The sequence below is a fragment of the Elephas maximus genome, chromosome 12 (assembly GCF_024166365.1).
Source record: "Elephas maximus indicus isolate mEleMax1 chromosome 12, mEleMax1 primary haplotype, whole genome shotgun sequence".
Taxonomy (NCBI): domain Eukaryota; kingdom Metazoa; phylum Chordata; class Mammalia; order Proboscidea; family Elephantidae; genus Elephas; species Elephas maximus.
In genome coordinates, this window is record NC_064830.1 from 109,507,499 (window position 1) to 109,531,962 (window position 24,464).

General features: G+C 55.7%; 2 protein-coding genes across 3 annotated transcripts in view; one reads left to right on the plus strand and one right to left on the minus strand.

Moving 5' to 3' along the window:
* RFC2 (replication factor C subunit 2) overlaps positions 1-3,725 on the plus strand; it is a 28,825-nt gene extending 25,100 nt beyond the window's left edge. Inside the window, exon 11 of the mRNA XM_049904798.1 lies at positions 3,353-3,725. Coding sequence (XP_049760755.1) covers positions 3,353-3,463 — 111 coding nt within the window. The 3' untranslated portion in view covers positions 3,464-3,725. The remainder of the gene's footprint in view (positions 1-3,352) is intronic.
* Positions 3,726-6,559: 2,834 nt separating this feature from the next.
* On the minus strand, positions 6,560-22,993 carry LAT2 (linker for activation of T cells family member 2). 2 transcript variants are annotated; one of them, XM_049904805.1, is made up of 13 exons: positions 22,833-22,993; positions 17,837-17,950; positions 17,376-17,415; positions 15,045-15,088; positions 14,812-14,872; positions 14,529-14,566; positions 14,189-14,224; positions 14,060-14,090; positions 13,500-13,555; positions 12,605-12,675; positions 12,205-12,273; positions 11,789-11,892; positions 6,560-7,393 (listed from the first exon to the last, which is right to left on the minus strand). In XM_049904805.1, the coding sequence occupies exons 2-12, from the start codon at positions 17,928-17,930 to the stop codon at positions 11,833-11,835; spliced, it is 600 nt and encodes a 199-aa protein (XP_049760762.1). In that variant the 5' UTR covers positions 17,931-17,950; positions 22,833-22,993; the 3' UTR covers positions 6,560-7,393; positions 11,789-11,832. The 2 variants fall into 2 exon arrangements, with proteins under 2 accessions (XP_049760762.1, XP_049760761.1); XM_049904804.1 differs by having other exon boundaries at positions 12,610-12,675; positions 22,833-22,983.
* Between the last annotated feature and the right edge of the window lie 1,471 nt (positions 22,994-24,464).

Sequence of the window (24,464 nt, forward strand, 5' to 3'; positions counted from 1 at the left end):
GAAGTTTTCTTTATATTTTAGAGATTAGTCCCTTGTCAGATATGTTGCCAAAAATGTTTTCCCAGTCGGTAGGTTCTCTTTTGGAGAAGAGGCCTTTTGATGTACATGAATGTTTGATTTTCAGGAGGTCCCAGTCTAGTGCTTTGTCTTGTGCTGTGTGTGTATTTTTTGTTATATTTGATAGTCTATTTATGCCATAAATTGGGGCCCCTAGGTTTGCCCCTATTTTTTCTTCCATAGTCTTTATAGTTTTAGGTTTTACATTTAGGTCTTTGATCTATCTTGAGTTAGTTTTTGTGTATGGTGTGAGGTATGGATCCTGTTTGATTTTTCTGCAAATGGACATCCAGTTGTGCCAGAACCATTTGTTACAGAGACTGTCTCTTCCCTCCTTAGTGGATTTTAGCTCTTTGTTGAAGACCAGCTGTCCATAGGTAGATGGATTTATTTCTGTGTTGTCAGTCGTTCCTTTTTTGAAGTTTTATTTATTTTATTGTTGTTTGAGAATATACATAGCAAAACATACACCAATTCAACCATTTCTACATGTATAATTTAGTGAAATTGATTACATTCTTCAAGTTGTACAACCATTTCCTCACTCTCCTTTTCTGAGTTGTTCCTCCCCTACTAACATAAACGCACTGCCCCTGAGGTTCTGGTCTAATCTTTTGAGTTGCTCTTGTCCATTTGATCCCATACAGATAGTTCTTAAAAGAGCATGATGCTCAAGGCAGACATTTTTTACTAGTTAAGCTAAAGTGTTATTTGGTTTTAAGATGGCTTCAGGGGATATTTTTGTTTTAAGCTTTAAAGATTATCTCAGGGCAATAGTTTCAGGGGTTCATCCAGCCCCTGTGGCTCCAAGAAGTCTGGAACTTCATTCCTTTTCATTGTTGAATAGTATCCCATTGTACGGGTGTACCACCTTTTGTTTATCTATTGGTGGACATTTGTGTTGTTTCTATTTTTCCGCTATGGTGAATAACGCAGCTGTGAGCATTCATTTATAAGTTTTTGTGTGGATGTGATGTTTTCAGTTCCCTTGGGAATACACCTAGGAGTGGAATTGCTAGGTCATATGGTAATTCTGTGTTTAGCTTTCTGAGGAATCACCAGGCTGTTCCACAGTGGCTGTGCTATGTTTGCATTCCCGCCAGCGGTCCTCCTGGTGTGAAGTGGTGTCTCATTGTGATTCTTCGATTTGCATCTCCCTAATGACTGATGATGTTGAACACGTTCTCATGTGCGTATTGGCCATTTGTATATCTTCTTTGGAGAAATATCTTTTCAAATCCTTTATCCGTTTTTTAATTGGGTTGTTTATCTTTTTATTGTTATTACTGAGTTTTATTTTTCTGGTGTTTTCATTTTACTGTCTTGTAATTTCTCCATCTTTTTGCGCACGTTGTCCACTAGAACCTTAAGATATTAATCATGTTGTTGTCAGGTGCCGTTGAGTCACTTCCGACTCCTAGAGAGACCCTGTGCACATAGAACGAAACACTGCCCTGTCCTGCGCCATCCTCCCAGTTGTTGGCTACGCGTGAGTCCATTGTTGCAGCCACTGTGTCAGTCCATCTTGTTGAGGTTCTTCCTCCTTTTTACTAACCCTCTACTAAAACAAGCATGATGTTCTTCTCCAGGGACTGATCCCTCCTGGTAACATGTCCAAAGTATGTGAGACGAAATCGTAGTTGCTTTAAATTCCCAGTCTGATAACTCTGATGTCCGAGTTCTGTCTCATCAGGTTCTGCTGATTGCTTTGTCTCTGGATAGTGGGTTGTTTTTCTTGCTTTTTTGTGGGTTTTGTAATTTCTATTGAATGCCAGACATTGTGTAGGACATTAAAAAACTGACCTAAATCGTGTTTACGCCTGAAAGTGGGCACACCTTTTCTTCTGCTGGGCGTTGTGTGGGGTTTGAGTCAGTCTTGTCAGGAGTTGACCTGCGTTTGAGTTTCTGGTTGTTAGGACTACCTCCATTGTACCACCGCCTTCAACTTTATTGTTACCTTCTGCTTTTTCCTTGGTATTTTTGCTCTGTGCTCAGCTTTGGGGGCAGCAGTGTCTCAGTGGTAGAGTTCTCCCCTTCCATGCAGGACACCGGGTTCACTTCTGAGCTGATGCAGCTCATTTACAGCCACCCACCATCTGTCAGCCGAGGCTTGCACCTTGCTATTCTGAACAGGTTTCAGAAGTTTCCAGGCTAAGGTGGACTAGGAAGAAAGGCCTGGTGATCGCCTTCCAAAAACAGCCAGTAAAAGCCCTACGGGTGACACAGCCCAGTCCTCGAGTGGTCGTGGAGATGGCACAGGGCGAGGTAGCGTTTCAGTCTCTTGTGCCTGGGGTCACCATGAGTTGGGAGACGACTCAGCAGCGGCTAACAACAAGAGTAACCCTCAGATGCGTCCGGGAAAGGCTCTGTTTCCCCTGGAGCAGCAGCCACCCGCCCTCCTCCAGACCAGCACCTGAGGGAGGCTCCCTTCCATCTCCTGTCCTCCCCCAGCACAGGAAGGGCTTCAGGTGGGCGCCGTCTCCCCCGTCTGGCTCTCTGAGGAGCCTCACTAGCCCACACTTAGTCTGTAGGAGTTTGCTTAAACTTGTTGCCCCACACGGGGCCCTGTGTTTCCTCCTCCCGTGCTCGGCCTCAGGTGAGCCAGTGCGGACATCCAGCTCTCCTTGGAGGTGCCTGTCTTCCCTGGGACTTCAGACCTCGGCTTTCTCTTGGACTTCTCACTCAGAGAAGCAAAGTTATGACTTAGTAGACCTTCAGCTTTTCTGTTGTTAGGATGGGGGTGATGTCCTTTCCAGCCCTCATCATCCCCAGTAGAAGCAGAGCCCTCTCTTCACTACAGGCTAGCTCGTCTTTTCTCTTTCTTCACGAAGGAATTCGCGGGGCCCCGGGGTAGTCTGGATGGGTGACTCCTGGGCACTGGGCACCTCAGAGTGAGGTGGCCTGACTTATTTGCCCCACCTTAAGAGCCTCCTGCCATGTGTGGTTCTGTCTGTGAAGGTCATGGTTTTGGTTTGAGGGGCTCTTACCCTTTTTTCAGCGCCTGATCTTTTTGAGACTGAGACCGTGGGTCCTTTTCCAGAACCTTCCAGAGCCAGCTCCCTGACCCTCCAAAGTCCAAGGTTGAAAAGTTTCTACTCAGTCATCATGAAATACCAGCATCCTTTTAGGAAATAAATTGAACTTTGGTTAAACATAATTCATTACATCTTAGAATTCATTTTCCAACTGGAGTTTGAGTTCATTGCATTGATTTTGAATAAACCACTGAATCAGATTTAAGGAATAAACTCCTCCCTCACCTGTTAACCAGATTTACATTTGGTTTGTTTTTCAGGAAATTGGGTACACTCACATGAAAATCGTAGAAGGTGTGAACTCCCTCCTGCAGATGGCAGGGCTCCTGGCCAGGCTGTGTCAGAAGACCATGGCCCCAGTGGCCAGTTAGCTCTGAGGGGTCCTTGAAACTGGGCCGTGTGAGTCCTCGTCCATCAGAGACGGGAGTCACAGCCTTCTGACTTGGAGACGACACCTCAGGCTGGTGCTGGAGCGCGCCTCCTGCAGACTGCCATTGCCCTGGCACGTGTCACATCTCCGCTGCGTAGACTCACAGGTGTGTGACAGGCAGGACGTCCCCAGAGAGACTTGGGAGCCCGGCATGGAGTCTGTGTGCTGGCAGTGTCTAATAAAACCGTTCCGTTTGGACAGTTTCTGTCTCTCCTGCCCTGCTGCTGAGCTTTATGTTAGTGCCTGGAGAAGGTCTGTGGAGAGGCGTCTACAGTGGGCACGGACTCCCCTCACATCAATCGGGTGACAGCAGAGTCTCGAGGGAAACCACTTCCTGTCTGTGTGGGTGCCTCCAGCTTCCGACAAGTAGAAAAGGTGATTTAGGTAACGGAGTGGACAAGCCAATCTCAGTTCCTCTGGAGACCTGAAGGGACCGGTTCCTGGGGCCAGCCCAGGGTTCTGGGAACTGCAGGGGCGACGAGCCCTTCCCAAGGGGACGCAGAGTGAGCGCAGGGGAACCCCAGCCAGGGCACCTTCCCTGCTGTGTACCATGTGTGCCACTGGCTTTAGAACCGCCCCCGCCAGTGAATTTTATATTAGTTCGTAGAGTTGCTTTTCTCGGGGAGGTTTTTTTTTTTTCTTTTTTTAATTATGAAAAATTTCAGGTGTATAGAGAAGTTGTTGTTAGCTGTTGTCCGGTCAGCCCTGACTCATGGTGGCCTCGTGCACAATGGAACGAAACACTGCCCAGTCCTGCACCATCCCCATGACTGGTTGTGATCAGATTGTGTGATCCATAGGGCTTTTCATTAGCTGATTTTCAGAAGTAGATTGCCAGGCCTTTCTGCCCAGTCCATCTGAGTCTAGAAACTCCCCTGAAACCTGTTCAGCTTCAGAGCAGCACCCAAACTTCCACAGACAGATGGGTGGCAGCTGGGCATGCGATATGCTGGCCGGGAAGCCCAGTCTCCCCCACGGAAGGGAAGACCCACCACCTTCTACGTAGAAGCAGATATGGCGAGCCCGTCAGTCTTCATCGTTCACCTGCAGCAGCTTCATCAGCATGTGACCCCCTTGTTTCCTGTGTATTCCCACCACCCAGTCCAGCTCCCAGGTCATTTTAAAATGATGCTTTTAAGGGGAGGGAGGTGACATGCCTTCCATGACTGGTGGCCTCATGTCTAAAGCTTTGATTGGCAGCACACTCGTGTGTCATGCTGGTGTCCCCCGCCCTGTGGGCTTCCGGAGGTATGGCCGCATGCCCTCCTCTGCGGGTAGTGCCGGGGCAGCCGGGCCGGCCACCTGCTTCCCTCTTGTCCCTTCCACTCCCAGCCCCAGCTTTGTTTGGAGCAACAGGGACCTGCTAGCATTCCTGCTTAGTGCCATTCCTCCTGGGTAGGCTCGGTCACCTCCCAGACTGCATTGTTGAGCAGGGACACAAAGTGGACCCGGGAAGTGCTCCAAGATTCCTCGCATTTTGAGTTAGGGTCTTAATTAAGAGGAAAAAAATTAAGTTCCTCAAAAATTGCAAGGTAATGTTTTACAGAATACTTTCACATAATTCTAAGTCTTCGATTTTTTTAATCTTGAGCCTCACAGTCCCAGTGAGGTGAAGGAATGATGTTCTCTCTAAGAATACAAGGCCCAGAGAGGGGTCTTGGATCCAACAGCCTGCAACCACAGAGCCAGTACTCCTGGGGTTTTATCTCCAGAGCTGGTGGCGGTAATCACCACAACCCAACACTTAGCCTTGCTTTAGGGTCTCTTACCTCTGAGCTTGTGGGGTCAGGACTTCAGTGTGTGGCCTCTGAGCTTGTGGGGTTAGGACTTAAGTGTGTGAAGTGACAAGTGGCCAACAGTTGTGTTCTGGATGGGTTTTTTTCTTTTTGCATTTTTGAACTTGTGGCATTAACCTCTCATGGAAAGATTTGGCGGGGCATCCTGGAAGGGTACTAGGCTTGGGGACCAGGTTGCTGTCCCAGCCCCACCTCTGGGCTTCAGGTCCCTTTTGTTAAACAGGAGGCTTGACCTGGATTACCTTAAAAGGCCTGCGGTGTGATGGATCGATTCTATATCGCCCGTATAGCCATGGTCTTAAAACTCCCACCAAATGATTGGGCAGGACTATGCAAATAAGTGCGTGTGGCCCACCAAGGAGGTTGGATAGCTTGTGAATGATGCAAATAAGGTACCTGGCACCCTTGTGGGCGTGGACAATGCAGGCTGTATGGAACCCTAACAAGGGGGTTGGTCAGTTTTGCCATCCACCAGGCTTAAAATGAGCCATCCCAGAGGTGGACAGGGGGGACCTGATTACCACCAAGAAGAAGAGATGGGAGCTGAGCACATTCTTTGGACCTGGGGCCCCTGTGCTGAGAACCTCCTAGACCCAGGAGACAGAGGTGTAACACCAGAGACAGCGCAGGACAACAAGAAGAGTTGGCAAGTGTGGCTGAGAACCAGCAACAGCAGAACCGGGAGACCAACAGGAGACGGCGTCGTGGGCTTCCCAGCCCACAGAGTGAGAGCTGAGCACCTTTGGGCAGGAGGTTTGCTGACAGGGCATTTATCAGTGGAGCAAAAGAGCTTTCTAACACTTGCCTGAGCAGGGCAGAGTCCGGGTCAGTGTAAGGGGCCCAAGGAGCCGAGGGCTGAGAGGCCAAGGGCCAGGGGGAGGCCTGCTGTGGGTGTGGCTGCGAAGCTGTCCTGACTGAAGAACTGTATCCTGAGTTGTTCCTGATCCTAAATCGTAGCCTAATATTAACCGCATAATCGTGAGTCCTGTGTGGCTATTACAGTGAAGTATTGCACCCAGAGGAGTAGAGAGTGCCGTCGGCGGGGCGGCTGGTGTCAGAACATGGTGACGAGAGGAGGCACGTCTGCCTGCACCTCACAGGAGTCAGCCTGGGGCTGTGGGTGCTGAAAATTCTCTCTCCTCCCCGCTGTGAAGCACCACAATGTTTTACAGGCCCCTCTCCGCCTCTCAGTCTGGTTTTTCACACAAGACAGGAAAGCAGACACAGGAGAACGACTGCCCTTAAACTGAAGGGGTTTATTGACAGGCTTAGGCTGAGGCGCTTTCTTTTCCTGACTGGCTTTTCTGACTCAGGATGGTCCCATGGGCCCTGCCCGTCCCCTGGGACAGTCACATTACTGCCCAGTCAGCCAGCCCGGGGCGGAGGGGATTTTGGGGCAACTGGGGGGGATTCCCTCCTGGTCCAGGGGCCTTGGCCACTGTCCGACCGCCGCCTCCCAGGACTGTGATGTGCATTTTGACCACAGAAATGTTTCCACTGAAGGGACACGGCGCAACAAAAGATGCTTATAGTTGCATTTCCTGAGTGTTCTGAGGCGTAAAGACGAGGGCCCCACAAAGGGCAAAGGAGAAAAAGGGCTCCCCCAAATTAATCTGCCGAAATAAGTCCGTGTAATGCTTTGTAAGAGATAAAGTAGACAAAAATCTCTGACCTTAAGTGTAGGGTATGAAATACGACCCCACCTGCATAAGTTACTGTACAAGCTTATCGGCCACTAGGAAGTGCCAGCAAGCAGTATCAACGATCAACTTGGGATCCAAATCCAAAGCAAAAAAGGACAGGAATACCAGCGTTGTAGGATGTCTTAGGTAGGGATGGCCGACGCTGCTTGCCCTCCTGGCGTCAGATCACAGCGGAAACCGCATTTCCCTCCGCGCCGCTCCAGCCCTGCCCGGGGACGCCCAGGTCAGGGGTGCTGCCCACGGCCAGACGGCGCCCCTTCCAGAGCGATGCGGCTGGGTGTCTAAACCTGAGCAGTTGTGGGAAGGTGATCCTCGAGAGGCAGCAGGCAGTCCTGTGAGCTCTGCATTGTCCTTTGCTCTTGGCCGTGGCTCCTGCGACGCAGCAAAAGAGGGTTTGTTAAAAGGAAAAGGTTTGCCACTGCTGGGATTTTATTCCCTCAGCACTGGAGCACCGGGCTGGGGGTGGGGAGGGAGGCAGAGCAGGTGCTACCCAGCGGCCCCCAGCATTCAGCTGCCCCCCTGCGGCGGCTGAGGAGAGAACCCGCCATCACACAGCCTTGACCTGAGTTTCTTACTCTAGCCGCTTCTGCTTTCAGTCTGAAGTCTGAACTGTACCCCTGATCTTGGCAGAGGCTCTGGGGGTTCTGCCTGTACCTAGTGCAGGCACTTCTGCAGAAGGGCTGGTGGTCTTTCTTGAACGTGCCCTAGGCCAGGGCGCACATCTTCAAGATCTGTCCTTTCACATCATATATAGACAGTACCTACAAGTTTTCCCAAGTGCTGTCTTCTGCTTGATGGACTCAGCTCAAGAGTCTTCTGTCGTACTTACTGATAGCCCTTCAAATTAGAACACAGCGGCTGGGCCACTCCAGTGTTCTCCTAGGGCCCACTAGGGATGCTCGAATGTGGGGTCAGGCCCTTCTCTGCCTGGATGAGATTCAAGAGGTAAATGGTTCAATCCTGCCATAGCCTGGGAGTCCCTGGTTAAGCACTCAACTACTAATCAAAAGGCTGGCAGTTTGAATCCACCCAGCAGCACCTCAGAAGGCCTGGCTTCTGAAAAATTAGCCACTGAAAGCCCTGTGGAGCGGAGTTCTACTCTGTACGCACAGCATCGCCGTGAGTGGGGCTGCTGGTTTGTTGGTTTGTTTTTGGTTGCCATAGCCTGACTCTACTGTGTCACTTCTGTCAGCACGTGGTATGCTGCAATTGAGTTCATCTCAAGGACCTTCACAGTCCCCACTAAAGTGAAACTTCAGAATGATCTCTACTTCCCATCTTTGACTCCTCTCCTGTCTTCTTTGGAATGCAAACAGGCCTTTCCCGCCGCTACTCACCCAGCCAGCTTGGGTCACCAGCCCTCATCGCGGCCACCTCTTGGCTGCACTTACTCTCACCTTCTCTGAAGCTCTGTCCTTGACCCCAGGACACTTCCCCTGCTGACTTCACACCTGGCTGACGGCTCTGCACGTGGGAGGGCCCGGAGCTCAGTGCTTGAGCCTTTTCTCTCTCTGGTTTCTCTGCCTTTCCATACCGTCATGTCTCCAGCCTGAACCCCCAACTCCAGGCTCGGATATCTAGCTGCCTGCTTCCTGTTTCCACCCGGGTGTCTGGCAGCCATCTATTTCATACTTTGTTGTTGTTGTTGGGTGCCGTTGAGTCCGTTCCAACTCATAGTGACCTTACATACAACAGAACAAAACACTGCCCGGTCCTGCGCCATCCTCACAATCGTTGTTATACTTGAGCCCGTTGTTACAGCCACTGTGTCAGTCCATCTCGTTGAGGGTCTTGCTGTTTTCCACTGACCTTGTATTTTACCAAGCATGACGTCCTTCTCCAGGGACTGACCCCTCCTGACAACATGTCCAAAGTATGTAGGATGCAGTCTCGCCATCCTTGCTTCTAAGGAGCACTCTGGTTGTACTTCTTCCAAGACAGATCTGTTCATTCTTTTGGCAGTCCATGGTATATTCAATATTCTTCGCCAACACCATAATTCAAAGGTGTCAATTCTTTAGTCTTCCTTATTCATTGTCCAGCTTTCACATGCATATGATGTGATTGAAAATACCATGGCTTGGGTCAGGTGCATCTTAGTCTTCAAGGTGACACCTTTGCCCTTCAACACTTTAAAGAGGTCCATTGCAGCAGATTTGCCCAATGCAACGTGTCTTTTCATTTCTTGACTGCTGCTTCCATGGCTGTTGATTGTGGATCCAAGTAAAATGAAATCCTGGACAACTTCAGTCTTTTCTCTGTTTATTGTGATGTTGCCCATTGGTCCAGTTGTGAGGATTTTTGTTTTCTTTATGTTGAGATGTAATCCATACTGAAGGCTGTGGTCTTTGATCTTCATTAGTGAGTGCTTCAAGTCCTCTTCACTTTCAGCAAGCAAGGTTGTGTCATCTGCATATTGCAGGTTGTTAATGAGTCTTCCTCCAATCCTGATGCCCCATTCTTCTTCATATAGTCCAGCTTCTTGTATTATTTGCTCAGCATACAGATTGACTAGGTATGGTGAAAGGGTACAACCTTGATCCACACCTTTCCTGACTTTAAACCATGCAGTATCCCCTTGTTCTGTCCGAACTGTCTCTTGATCTATGTACAGTGTTCTGGAATTCCCATTGTTTGCAATGTTATCCATAATTTGTTATCATCCACACAGTTGAATGCCTTAGCATAGTCAATAAAACACAGGTAAACATCTCTCTGGTATTCTCTGCTTTCAGCCAGGATCCATCTGACATCACCAATGAGATCCCTGGTTCCATGTCCTCTTCTAAATCCGGCCTGAATTTCTGGCAGTTCCCTGTTGATATACTGCTGCAGCCGCTTTTGAATGATCTTCAGCAAAATTTTGCTTGCATGTGATATTAATCAATAATTTTTGCATTCAGTTGGATGACCGTTCTTGGGAATAGGCATAAATATGGATCTCTTCCAGTTAGTCGGCCAGGTAGTTCTCCCCCAGATTTCTCGGCATAGACAAGTAAGTGCTTCCAGCACTGCATCCATTTGTTGAAATATCTCAGCTGGTATTCGGTCAATTCCTGGAGTCCTGTTTTTTTTCACCAACGTCTTCAGTGCAGCCTGGACTCCTTCCTAAAGTACCATCGGTTCCTGATCATATGCTGCCTCCTGAAATGGCTGAATGTCGACCCGTTCTTTTTGGTACGATGACTCTGTGTCCAAGTGTCACCTGGCCTCCCCACCAACCATGCTGCACCTCTCGCTGTCCACATCCCAGGGGCCGACAGTGTCCTTCGGTGCTCAGGTGAAAGGTGCGGTCACCCTCAACTCCTCTGTCCCAGCTCACAGCCAGCACAGTGGGAAGTGCTGTGGGCTCTGCCTTCCATGTGCACCCGGTGCACTTCTCCCAGCTGCATCGCGTCCGCCCCGCACCAGGGTCCTGTCACAGTTTTCCCGAATCGGAGCCTTCACTTCCTTCCTGCTGTCCCGTGTTCATTTCTCAGCCCGTGAACCTTAAAAGCACGGAGTCACTCTTCGTTTCAAACCTCCCGATGCCGCCCCTTCTCCCTCAGAAAACACCAGGTCTCCATGCCCGCCTCCTGCCTCAGGGCCTGTGCTGTTCCCCTGCCTGGAACACCTTTCCCCAGAGGGGTGAGCAAGGGGCTCAGGCAGAAGGAAGGGCGTTTCGGTGACGACACCGCGTCTCTCCTTCCTGCCTTACTTATCTTCACGGGTGGCGTAGTGGTTAAGTACCACAGCTGCTAACCAAGAGGTCAGCAAGTCCGAATCGGCCAGGTGCTCCTTGGAAACTCTATGGGGCAGTTCTACTCAGTCCTATAGGGTCGCTAGGAGTTGGAATCGACTTGATGGCAATGGGTTTTTTGGGTTTCTGAACAGTGGATTTACTTACTCTATTAACACTAGTATTTATGATCTCTCCCCTAAGAAGCTGAGCTCTGAGAGGTCAGGGATTCTGTGAGTTTTGTCGATTTCCATGTCCCCAGCACCTAAGCTTGCCCGTAGCAGTGCATGCCCGTGTTTGTTGAGTGAATAAGTGAATGAAGGAATGAATGGTGGGGCTGTGGCCTCCTTGCTCTGGGCCCTGGGCTCACACTCCTGTGGCTGACTCCGTGGGGGCCCCAGGTGCACCATGACTGTGGGTCCTCCAGCCTGCCCGCTGAGGTCTGTGCCTGCCTCCTGCGTCAGGCCTGTGGGCAGCCTTTCAGAAGTCTGCCTGGTCATCCTGCCTCCCAAGCAGAGGTCATGGCCTGGTGCCAGTGTCTGGCTGCTGGGTTCCTGTCCCCTCCTCCACTCAGCCTCTCCAGAGATGTGTGCAGGACACTGAGGGCCAAGCTTGCCTGCGGGGAGCTCCTTTATACTTTTCAGCCACTTGTCACCAGGACCTCAGTCCCCACCTCCTCCACGTGCCTCTGATTCCTGCCCTCTGGACCAGGTCCTGCCTGATACCTTACCTGCAGACTCACCTAAGAGGTAGGCACCAAGAGTGCCATTTTGCATTCTGTGGGCACACAGTGAGTGGAGAGTAGAGCTGGCGCCCCTTCACCCCACAACGCCCAGACGCCTGGCCAAGCGCTGCTGCAGGCCCCCCTGAGTCCTGCGGCAGCAGGGGCAGGCTAGGGGCCAAGCAGGCATGCTGGGGGTACCTCCCTTCTGCCTGGGATTCAGAGCTGAGAAGCAGGGTCCTAACCAGCACGCTGGTGTGCTCCCCTAGGAGACCCTGCCTTCAGCCAAACTGCTGGAACCTGGTGAGGCTGCCCCAGGAGGCTGTACCTTCCTGTGCGTCTGCTAGGTGTCCCCGGCGGCCATGACCCCATTCACATAATCCGGCTCACTGCTTCCTGACGGGGAAGGAGGTGCTTCTCTCCAGGCAAGCTCTGCAGACGGTGGCAAGTGGGTGGTCAGAGGATTCACAGGACACACCCCCCGCCATGTGCCCTGGGCACAGACTCCACAAACCAGACTGCACTGCACAGAACTTGCCATCTGTCCTGCCTCCAGGTGCGGGGACCCACCTGATGGGCACCCCACTCAGCTCCTGGGCATCTCTGTGGGATTGGCTAGGCTGGCCGAGGAGGGCCTCCAAGACCAGCTCCCTCAAACCTCCAGACTCTCTTGCCCCCTCCTCCCAAGCCCCCCCTGCCAAGCCTGTTAAAGCTGACCACTGGCGAGCTCCCCCAACCACGTACCCACAGCCCTCCTGGACTCCTGCCACTGCTGGATGGATGCTGAGTTCTGGTAATCCTCAGAGCTGTCGTCTGTATTAGAGCAAACACAGGGGCCATGGGGGTGGCTGCAACGATTCCTCAGGGCCCCCCTAAAGGTATCCTGCCCTTGTGCGGGGCAGCCAATGAGGGAAGGGGTCCCCTCAGTGCATCCCTGTCACCAGGTGCTGAGGGTACCACCCCCCAGGATCCTTGGGGCGATGCTTTATCCAAAGGCACCGGCGAAGACGCTGAGCCTTCCAGCTTCAAGGCAGCGATGCCTTTGGGTAGGGGGACTTCAACCCTCTCGGTCTGGCCTAGAGGGGGCTGCCCACGGAGGCCCGCTCCCCTGCCCACCCCTCCCCCTCGGCCAGCCTCCTCGCACCTCACCTGGCTCAGTGGCACTTCCTGGCCTGCAGATGAGCACGTTCTGGTAGGAACAGGAGTCGTCCTCCTCTGCCAGAGAGACCCCCCACTGAGCCGGCTCCCTCCTCCCTCTCTCTCAGGTGACCTGTCCTGTGGGCCCCCAGGGCCTCAGACATCCTCCCAGGGAAGCTTCCTGGTGGGTGCTGGCCTGGCTCCTGCTCTGTCCTCCTGGGCACTGGGCACACAGGGGAGGGCACCACAGACAAGCTGTGCTCGGATGCAGGCCAGACTCCCTCCATGAGGCTCAGGAGTTCTTTGCCCAGGAGTCTGGCTTGGGAGCATGTCACAACGGGGAGCTGTGTCAGTGTCAAAGGGACGCCAAGAGCTGAGGGGCCCTCCTCGCCCTTCTCGGGCAGAGGGAAAGAGGCCCCTCCGTCTCCACACGGACCCCTTCCCCCACGTGGCCCAGGAAGGAGCCTGGGTTGGGGGCTGGATTCAAGCCCCAGGCCAGTGCACCCCTCAACAGGCATTCCCCACCTTTGGGCCTCAGTTTCTCCTTCTGTAAAGCTAAGGTGTTAAAGGCTTTTAGTCCCAGCTTCCTCAGAGCATGCTGGGCTTGGCATCCACCAGCAGAGCTACCCGTGGCCTGAGCCTTCCTCCCAGGCCCCAGATGTACTCCAAGGGCCTGGGGTGGGGCCCGGATGACAGCTCCTCCTCCTGCTCCCTCCCCACGGCAGCCTCCTCCACCCCCACCCCTCCCTCCTCTGCACCAGCCTCCCACTGTGGCTCATCCAGCTGCTACCACCCCACCCGAACCTGGGCTGGGCCGCCGCGCACCACCCCCGCCCCCCCGTCCACCCAGGCTCAGTGCCCAAGCCCTTCCTCCCACCTCCCCACCTCACCCTCTTCCTCACCTTCCAGGGGCTTCTGGAATGGCTCCCAGTTGTAATAGTCCACAGTGATGGGGTCTCTGGCCAGGAAAACAGACACAGCGTATGTTGTATAGCAGGCCCATGACCCAGGTGGCGACAGCATGGGAGGGTGCACTGAGTCTCTGGCTGCTCTGGCCATCAGCTCCCGGGCCCCATGAGGCTCTGCCGGCATCTCCTCACCCCCCCCCCCACTCCCTCCATCCACATCCTTCAGCCCCCTGAGCCACCCTAGGGCTGGAGGGGGCTGCAGCCTGGCCGTAGCCACCTTGACTTTGTTATGAGCACGGGTCCCTGCCTGCCCTGGGCCTAGGTTTGCCCATCTGTGAAATTAGAAGACAGCCCCGAGGCTGTTCCTCCTGGGGGTTCTAGGCTTCACCTAACTTGTTTGAACAGATGACACAGGGTGAGTCTCCTCCTAGACGGCCCCCTCTTCCCAGTCCCACAAAGCTACGGCTGCCTGAGGGGAAACAGTGGACCCAGAGCATATTCTAGACGAAGCCAGGGCAGTGGCAGATGGGACAGGCAGAGAGAAGACTACTCACATGTAGGCAGCATCTGATTCTTGCCTGCTTCCTGCAGCGGGAGGGGAGGGTTAGGTTTGAACTGGGCTGTGGTCCCAGCCCGGCCCACCACCCTGCCCACCACCCTGCCCACTCCCGGAGCTTGTCTACCTTTGCTGAAGTTCTGGTACCTGGGGGATGCAGACCCTGGAAGGAAGACCAGGCTAATTTTTCTCCTCTCCTTGGCCTACCCCTGCCCAGCTGGCCAAGGGCTCTGGCCCCTGAGGAGGCGAGGTGCCCCAGCCTTCACCGCTTTGTCTCTGTCTGCCAGGCCAGCTCCATGGCCCTCCTGGCCCAGCCCAGTGTCTCCCCTGAGAAGGCCTCCCTGTCAGGCCTGTGATCCCCGGCTCCCCAGGCTTCCCCTGACAGTACCTGTCCCACCAGGTTTACCTGTCTCAGCAGCACCTCAGCTAGGCCTGCCCCTGCCCCACCCGTGTGGGGGGTCACTCACCCTCGACGCCGGGGGAGAATTGCAGCAGCTTGTCCTTCCTGCAGGGACAGGGGTAGAGACAGGGTGAAAGAGGTGCCGGGGGGTAGGCCCCAAGGCTTCCGAAGGCCCAGGCATCACCTCACAGCCTTCCTGGTGGGGCTCTCAAAACCTATCACTAAGACTCGGAGAGGAATTGAGGTCTTGGCCTGGGCTCAGCCAGGTGGGGGCCCCCAGGACCCTCCTTCTTGTCCCCTCTGTGGGGCTGTGACCTTCTCAGGGCCCAGGACAGGGAGCTTGTTCCTACCTGGTTTGTGCTGAATCAGGGGCTGAGTCCAGCGCGGAGCCTGGCCACGCCTGCCTGGCCGCTGCAAAGGGCAAGGGGGGTTTTAGCCAGCCCCCAGCCCACCCAGCTGGTGTAGCCCTGCCACCCCCTTACCCCACCAGATCTGGCCCACAGCTGTGGGGAGATGGGGACAGAAGGGACCTAGACGTGGCCGCCCCCAGCCCCGAGCCAGCCTGGGCCCTTCAGGGACTCACAGGAATAGGTCCGAGTTACTGCAAAGCTCTGTTGATTCTCTTGTCTGGAAACACAGGGGCTATGATGAGCCAGGGCCTGGCCTCCCCCAGCACAGGAGACAGGGGACAGGAGAGATGGACAAACAGAGACAAGGAACAGAGAGGGGAGGGATGGACCAGGGCGAGGCGGAAAGGAGGGCCCCTCCTGATACCCCAGTTCTCTGGACCGCTGCCTTTCCTGCTTACTGGGTGCCCAGCCTTCACATGGCTAGCCAGACCCACCCCCAATGTGGCCCACCCTGCCTGAGGTCTCAGGCCCCCTGGAGACAGTTGGGAGGGGTCTGTGGACAGGGTTAGGAGGCAGCCCTGAGGTCCGGGGTGTGAGGGCGGCTGAAGAGGTCTCTGAGCCTGGCCCCTTGCTCACGGACCCATCTGTGACTTGGGAAAATGATTTCAACCTGGAAGGACAAAGAGACCTTCCCCCATCCCCAGGGAGTATCTAACATTCCCAAGGGAACACACCCTTCTTGGGATATTCAAACACACCATTTATTCCCAAATAACCTTTTTTTCCCTTCCTCCCTTCCTTCTTTTTACTGCCTGGAATACAGAGATGAGGGCTGGAGCTCTAGCTGCCATCTTGGACCAGGAAGTGTCCTTAAGAACAGAAGTCATACACTCAGGATTGAGTAGACTAGCTCATCAATAAAGGTCTCTGGGCCTCCCTAGGACCAGAACGGGCAGATGTGGCCTGGCCCTCCAGGAGATCCTGAGGAACCAGAGGTAGGGGTGACCTGATTTAGGAGGGATGCCCTAAATCCACAGAAGGGAATCAGGCATGGCTTCCTGGAAGACGTGATGTAGGAGCTGGGCCTGGTGTACACAGTGGCTGCTTCATGCAGTCTAGTGGGACTGAACCAACAGAGGTGGGACTTGGAGAGGCAAGAAAGGCGTTTCAGGGAGGGGAGCAGCCCCAGGCCCCCTCCCGCCTCCTCCCGCACAAGGAGGTCTAGACTCTGGCCCTGACATTCGATTGCTGTAATGTCAGCGAGAGCCTGGAGTCACAGGGACCGAGAGAGGTAGGAGAGCTGAAGGGCGTGGGAGCACCAGGGGGGCTCAGCTTGCCCCTCACGGAGGTCGTGAGCAACTGGGCCAGAGGGACAAGTGGCCAAAAAAGCCGGGGAAAGGTTCAGCCCTGGCCCCAGGTGTGGGTAGGGATGAGAAGATTCTATTTTCAAATCTCATTGTGGTTTTTCAGTTACAGAAGGAAATAAAAGAGGATGTGAGTGTTTGTACTGGGTGCCTGCCTGCCTGAGCGTGCACATGAGTGCACGTGAAAAGTGCACGCATGAGCATGTGCGTGTGAACGCCTGTGTGGGTAAGTGTGCACGCAGCTGAGCATGTGCACAGGGGTGAGCATGTGTGTGTGTGAGTGAGCACACGTGAGCGAGCGTGTGGGCATGGTCTCCCTACCCGCCATCAGTCCCTCTCTTGCTCACTAAAAGGACACATGGTTGCTGCCCTTGTCCTGGGTTGTCCTTGGGCTTCAGCCTCCAGCCTGAAGTGTCAGTACAGCTCACTGCTCTGGGCTCACAGGGTCCACTGCCTGGGAGTGCCGGGACTCCGCTCCACCTGGGGTCAGTGATCCCCTCTTGCCACTTCCGCTCCCTACCTCTCTGCTCCTGCTCCACGTCAGCCCCTGCTCCCCAGACCCCTGAGTCTCCCCTTGCCCTCTCAACAATGGCCTGGGGCTCTCCCTGGCAGTCCAGGTCCTGCTGGACCTCAGCCTTGAGTCTCACAAGACACACCTACTCCCAGCCACCTCGCCCCTGAAAGCAGGTGTCCAGCCTCTCCCTGAGATGCTTTCTTCACCCTTTTCTCCTTCAATATCCTTCCCATCTCCTCCTGGTCCCCCAAGGGACACACCCACATCCGGGGGAGTCTGGGATACTTGTCACATCTTGCTCTGCACTGAGGGTCTCTGTAGGGAGCCCGTGAGCGGGGATTCTTCCGTGTGCCCTAGCACTCGGTCAGCAGCTCTCCTGGGAGCAGCAACCAGGCTGGGATCAGAGGGAGGCCGAGGCCACAGGCGGCCTGGATTTCTGGAGATCCTCCAGGGCAAGATGGAGAAGCGGCTGTCTACCAGACTGGGCGCCTTCTCTCAGAGGTCCTCCCTGACCCCAGGCCGGGGCCCCTTCCCTCTCTCTTCTGACTGCTCGGGACCCACTGGGGCCTGGCGTGGAGGAGGCAGCAGTAAAGAGTTGAGGGAAGGAGTGCTTGGAGATGCCCTCGGCACCCACGCCAGAGCACACAAATACACCCAGGACTGGCAGGGGCGCGGAGGCAACTCACAGGCTTCTCTGCTCGTAGATTTTCTCGGGCTTCTTCATACCTGCAAGGACACGCCCAGGGTAGCAAGGTCCTGGTGGTGGGTGGGGGACGGAGGCTGAGGCCCCTCACCTGGTCCCCGGTACCCTCTGCACCCCTTACAGGGCCCCAGCTGAGCAGCCCATGGCTGTGGGCTGCTGACATTGGAAAGTTGCCTGCTCGCCATTTATTAGGAGAGGTGCCTGGAGAAGGTGGATGTTGTGGACAGCCCTGCCTCCCCTCCACAGTCCAGGCCAAGCCCAAAGCAAAACCCCAGCCCCAACACCCACTCTCTGCAGAGGGCTGTTTAGAGCCCCCCCCAGCCACCCTGAAGGGGTCTCTCCCCTGCCTCATGAGGCTCACAGACTGCCCCTTCCAGCCCCGGCCAGGTCTCTGCCTGACAGGGTCTTTTCCGCCTCTCTGTGACCCTACCTCCCCACCCTTACCTGGACGGGAGCACCGCACACACAGGCTGGCTGCCACCCCCAGCAGCAGCAGCAGCAGCACCGCCGTCCACAGCAGCTCCAGCTCTGTGCTCATGTCTGCTCCCAGCAGCCTTCCTGCAGGGTGCAGGTGGGGGCCGTGAGCGAGGGACCGCGGGCCTACTGGCAGCCCCTGCCTGGCTCCCATGCTCAGGTTTCTCACCCGCACTATCCCTGACAGCCCAACAGCTGAGTCCTGTTCCCTCCCTGCTCCTGGGGCCAGGCCTGAACCTGCCCTGTCCCCATCTGATCCCAAACGGCACCCCGCCCCATCACCAATGCTTGGTCATTGCTGGAAGGTTCTGGGTCCACCGGACAGCAGTACATGCACACACACAGTCCACTGTCTCTCACTTAATCCATGTGAACCATGTGAATGCCCTTAGAGGGAGAGGTTCACCCATTTCACAAACAGACAAATGGAGGCTGGAGACCCCACAGCTGCTGACTGGAAAGACAGGATTTAAACCCAGGCCTGCTGACCCCAGTTCTGGCTCGGTCCACCACCTCCCACCACCTCCTGTAAACCCAACCTTGCTCCCCGAGGTCTGTGTCCTGGCCCTTCTGCACAGGAGCCCCCCACTCTCCCTCGGGCTTAGGGTTCTTTTCTGCCCCTATTCATGGCCTCCTGGGGGAGCTGGGAAGGTGGTTTCCTAAACCCCTGAGTGCCCTCCTGTCATGGGGCTGGGAGGTCAAGAGGCTTCCCAGGGGCCTGAGAGGGTAAGCCTGAGGGTGGGCCCAGGTCTGAGGAGCAAGAGCGTCAGAACAGAGGCTGCCATGGTGGCTTGGGTGAGATGGTGGGGAGAAGGCCTGGGGTGAAGAGGCCCTGGACACCGGGCTGTGTGGGGCCACAGCCTGGTCAGTGACTGTAATGCAAGGCCTCAGGGGAGCCATGTGTACCCAGCGCAGGGTGGCCTGGGAAGGGAGCACAGCCACTGTCCAGTGGACTCCATGAGGAACTCTCAGCTACAGAGACTCAGCCTTCTTGCAATGACTGGGAGGCAGCTGAGGGCAGCGAGGCCTGGAGGGGCACTCGTGGAACCTTCACTACTGTGCACCTGTCTTCGCTCACCTGTCTTCCTGCCTCCACCACCTGTGAGGAGGTTTATCTCCCCCTCTTACAGCTGGGGGAAGCAGGGCTTGGAGAGGGCACAGGGCATACTCAGGGTGAGAAGGGGGGCTTCATACTGCCCGCCTCCTGCTTCAGGTTCCTGTTAAACACCATTCAGGCCCCCGAGGCCTCAGCTGGGCCCTGGCTGCCTTGCTCGTCAGCTCTGTGGCCTTTGGCAGGTCTCAGACACTCTGAGCTTCCAGAACCTCTGCAGGGGAGAAAGGCTGGCCCCAAGGCTGTGGTAATGACACTGCACCACCTCAGAGTGCGGAGCCACGGTCGGGGCCGTCAGGACAGAGCGCTGAGCCATGGTTGGGGGACCTCAGGACAGAGCACTGAGCCACAGTCAGGGCCGTCAGGACAGAGCGCTGAGCCACAGTTGGGGCCGTCAGGACACAGCGCTGAGCCATGGTTGGGGGACCTCAGGACAGAGCACTGAGCCAGTCAGGGCCCTCAGGACAGAGCGCTGAGGCACGGTCGGGGCCCTCAGGACACAGCGCTGAGCCACGGTCGGGGCCCTCAGGACAGAGCGCTGAGCCACGGTCGGGGCCGTCAGGACAGAGCGCTGAGCCACGGTCGGGGCCCTCAGGACAGAGCGCTGAGCCACGGTCGGGGCCCTCAGGACACAGCGCTGAGCCACGGTCGGGGCCGTCAGGACACAAAGCTGAGCCACAGTCGGGGCCCTCAGGACAGAGCACTGAGCCACAGTCGGGGCCCTCAGGACAGAGTGCTGAGCCACGGTCGGGCCGTCAGGACAGAGCGCTGAGCCATGGTTGGGGGACCTCAGGACACAGCACTGAGCCACATTCGGGGCCCTCAGGACAGAGCACTGAGCCACAGTTGGGGCCCTCAGGACAGAGCGCTGAGCCACAGTCGGGGCCATCAGGACATAAAGCTGAGCCACAGTCGGGGCCCTCAGGACAGAGCACTGAGCCACAGTCGGGGCCCTCAGGACAGAGCGCTGAGCCACAGTCGGGCCGTCAGGACAGAGCGCTGAGCCACGGTCGGGGCCCTCAGGACAGAGCGCTGAGCCACGGTCGGGGCCCTCAGGACACAGCGCTGAGCCACGGTCGGGGCCCTCAGGACACAGCGCTGAGCCACAGTCGGGCCGTCAGGACAGAGCGCTGAGCCACGGTCGGGGCCCTCAGGACAGAGCGCTGAGCCACGGTCGGGGCCCTCAGGACACAGCGCTGAGCCACGGTCGGGGCCCTCAGGACACAGCGCTGAGCCACGGTCGGGGCCGTCAGGACAGAGCGCTGAGCCACGGTCGGGGCCCTCAGGACAGAGCACTGAGCCACGGTCGGGGCCCTCAGGACAGAGCACTGAGCCACGGTTGGGGCCCTCAGGACAGAGTGCTGAGCCATGGTCGGGCCGTCAGGACAGAGCGCTGAGCCACGGTTTGGGCCCTCAGGACACAGCGCTGAGCCACGGTTGGGGGACCTCAGGACACAGCACTGAGCCACAGTCGGGGCCGTCAGGACAGAGCACTGAGCCACGGTCGGGGCCCTCAGGACAGAGCACTGAGCCACAGTCGGGGCCCTCAGGACAGAGCGCTGAGCCACGGTCGGGCCATCAGGACAGAGCGCTGAGCCACTGTCAGGGCCCTCAGGACACAGCGCTGAGCCATGGTCGGGGCCGTCAGGACACAAAGCTGAGCCACAGTCGGGGCCCTCAGGACAGAGCACTGAGCCACGGTCGGGGCCCTCAGGACACAGCGCTAAGCCATGGTTGGGGGACCTCAGGACACAGCACTGAGCCACAGTCGGGGCCCTCAGGACAGAGCACTGAGCCACAGTCAGGGCCGTCAGGACAGAGCGCTGAGCTACGGTCGGGGCCCTCAGGCGCACCCGCCTCTCTCACCCCCCAAAGCCAAATGAGTCAGTGGGAAGAGCAAGATTTCCTGGCCATGTGATGGGTGGCCTCCCCATAAGGAGGAAGGAAGGTCCTTGTCACCCCACAATCTCGTCTGAGGCCAGGGCACTTGGGTACACCCTAAGGCCCTTCCGCCTCTGGCGCTGGGTGAGGGGAGGGAGCCTGAGGGTGGACCTGGTCTCAGCTGTTGAATCCCAGCATGGCTGGCCTTCAGCAGTTGGGAAAAGATGGACACTCATCAGGATAGTCTGTCCTGAGGCCCAGCAAGGAGAGGAGCCATGTGAAGGGCAGCCAGGCCAGGTCAGAGCTGGCCACTGCGGTACTACTGCGGCTGCCTCATGTGCTTCCTCAGCCCCCACAGAAGGGGGGTGGGAAGCTGGTGGCCTGTGGGAACCAGGCCCTGGGTGCCCGCAGCAAACGTGGAGCAGCCCAGCCCGGAACCTGCTGACTGGACCGTACCACAGACACACACAGGCCCGACCTGTCCCCTCGACCAACCCACAGGGGCCAAGCAGCTGGGCCTAGGATGGGCTGGGAGCTAACGAAAGCAGGCCAGAACACATGGGACCCCTCAATCCCTGGCCTTTGTGACCCCCAGCCAGCCCCCTTTCCCAAGACTCTGAGAGAGGAGGGCCACAGCTGTGCTGCAGAGCCAGGACTGATCCAGGGCTGATCCAGACCCCACGCTCCTTGCCCATTTTTCATATTAAAATTTTTAAAAACCCTAAAATATTTTTCAAAAGAGAGGCTAATTTAGGGAACACTCATATGCCCGCCCCCGGACTGAGTCCCTCTCTTACAAGGGGTTCTCAGAGTAGGTGGGCGGGTGGAACAGGGGGGAGAGGCGGTGGGCTCCCCAGGAGAGGCAGGGCCCAGCCCCAGGTGGGCCCCAAGGGGCCAGGGCGGGGCGGGGCAGGGAGGGGGCCACCGCAGCTCTGGGGCTCTGCGGCCAAAATAGCACAAAGGGAAGTGGGCAGTTTTCATATGAACAAGGCCTGCAGCTAGCAGCGGCGGGAACGGTCAGGGGCTTGGCTGGGGCTCGCTGCCAGCATCCGAGCCTCCCACCCGGAAGGGCTCCTGGGGACCATCCTGTTCAATATCCCAGTCCTCTCTACGCTGTAGATGGGGAAACTGAAGCCCAGTGAGGACAAGGGACTTGCAGAGCCAGCAGGGGTTGGAGTGAGAGGTGGCAACTGGCCTGATCTCCTCAGAAAGCTTTAGCTACCAGGCTCTGCTCTGGGCCTGTTCCGTTTTTTTCCAAATAACTCTGGGCTTCAAATGAGGCTGGCTGAGAGGCCCTATTAGTGGGGCTCAGAACCCCCAGGTGGCAAGGAGAAGGCAGGAGGGTGGGTGGTAGAGAGGTCTGGGCAGCCCTTGTCCCTGGGGGCGGTGGGGGCAATGGTGAAAGCCGGGTGGCTGGGAGCCTGACCCACCCTCCAACAGAGCCAGACACAGGGAGCCTCCCAGCCTTACAGCGGGCATCCCCATGGTGCCCCAACAGAGAGCTGGCAGGCGGGATAGGGGCTAGGTGTGTGTGTGTCGGGGCAGTGGGGTGGCAGGGCCAGGACCAGGCATGACTGCCTGGAGACTCTCACCGATCCTCCCGCAGCCCTGGGGCAGAGATGTTAGTATCCATTTTACAGATGAAAAAACTGAGGCTCATGGGCCTGGGCCTGGGCCTGCTTGGAGCCACCGTTCTGGTTTTTTAGCTGCCCCTCAGAGGTCTGGCAGTGATGGGAACCAACCTGGGGGCTTCCCTGGGCTGTGTCAGGGCAGGAAGGGGGCTGGAGCCTCAGAAAAGGTTGCCCCTCTGAGCGCCACAGGGTCTGGGGTGAGGGCCTCATAGCCAGGGGCATCCTGGCATCATTCCACCCCACCCAACAGGACCACCAAGTACTCCTGCTAGGCCAGCAGGGCCACCCCCTCCCCCGTGGGATGAGCGGGGAACAGCTCCAGACACTCCTGGGAAAAGCTTACCTGAGAGTCAGGGCTTCTCACTGCGGCCACCCCATCCTGAGCCCAGACACCTGCCTGAGCTGACGCCAATGCCAGAGACACTGACGGGCAGCAGGGGGGGTGACGGGCTTCCTGTCAGCCACTGAATCATCCCTCACACATCCGCTGCTCTGCCGGACAGGCTCTGCTATTAACAGAGAGAGGAACAGAGAGAGAGAGAGAGAGAGACACAGAGAGAGGGACAGAAAGAGACAGAGAGGGCGCAGAGAAAGAGAGAGAGAGGGACAGAGAGAGGAGGGGGAGACAGGCAGAGAGAGAGAGGGACAGAGAGACAGAGACAGAAAGAGAGGGACAGAGAGAGAGGCAGAGAGTGGGACAGCAAAAGAGAGAGAGAGGCGGAGGGAGAGAGAGAGACAGAGACAGAGAGAGGGAGACAGAAAAACACACAAACACAGCAGAGAAAGAGAGAAAGACATGGAGAGGCACACACACTAAAAAACACATAAACACAGAGACACCCACAGAGGAAGAGAACCAGAGAGAGACACACACAGAGATACAGGCAGGGAGAGACACACACACAGACAGACACATGCATGGACATACACAGAGACAGGCAGAGAGACAGAGCCCAGCTGAGATTGACCAAGAGACACAGAGAAAGGCAGAGACAGAGATCAGAGACTGTCAGAAACACACACAGAGACAGAGAGACTCAGAGGGCAACAGCCCCAGAGAACCAGACTTGGACATACGGTCCTGACACTTGGCAACAAAATGACTGGAAAATTGGCAACCAAGAAGTTTGGGGAAAAGACATTTGGCAACACATTACAAACCCTACAATTAAAATTTATATCGTAGAAACACAGTACAACACTGCGGTAGCTAAGTTCAGTGCACCCACCAAAATGACACTAAGTATTGGGCCACATGGACAATTAAACAGCAAAAAAAAGCACATCTAAAACCATCAAACCGTAACGATAACCAAAAACTGGGCACTCAAATGAAATCTACCTACGCCACAACACACTTTCCAACACATAGTTACGCTGAATACCTCGTAGGACCTTGCAGCACGGAGACGCCCTAAGGAACATACTGACAAGATAAAGCCTGACAAGCCTTCAAATTATTCTAATAGATTCTGTTGGTCCTTTGCATACCTCTGAAGCCCAAGCAGCGTTTGGTCCCACGTAAGGTCTCTGTTCAGACCTTCCACAATGTACACCTGGCTTCCCTGCAGGAATCATTTACACGGCTGAACGAGCCACACACAGACGTGGCCAATGGGCTCATGGAATCCCACTGCCAGTGGAACCCCTCAGCGAGGCAGCCTGTAACCTGTTTAGACAGCTATTTGCTGTCAGGGCTGCACATACCCAGACAAAATAAGAATTCGCCCTTTAGGTCAACCCTACAACAATAAACTGAAAACATGTACGACAGTACTTTTTCTTTCTCTGTTATTCCTTCTTGGCAAACAGATGAGCACCTACTAGCTCTGAGCATTCTGTCTTGATGCTATGCCTATTAGGAGTTCCTTAAACTAAGAAAATCCTACAGTTTTTAGGTAGTCTCATAGAAGGCCTGACAAGGACCTCGTTAACACCATTAGAAATTAATGACCTGACTGTAAAAGCGGTGCGT

Bases quoted from the DNA above. Each gene is read 5' to 3' on its own strand.
- LAT2 (XM_049904804.1), bottom strand. From the start codon at position 17,930: ATGAGCACAGAGCTGGAGCTGCTGTGGACGGCGGTGCTGCTGCTGCTG. The intron at 15,089-17,375 runs GTGAGTTGCCTC...CTGTGTTTCCAG, and splicing joins ATCTACGAGCAGAGAAGCCT to ACAAGAGAATCAACAGAGCT. The intron at 14,091-14,188 runs GTAGACAAGCTC...CTCCCGCTGCAG, and splicing joins GTACCAGAACTTCAGCAAAG to GAAGCAGGCAAGAATCAGAT.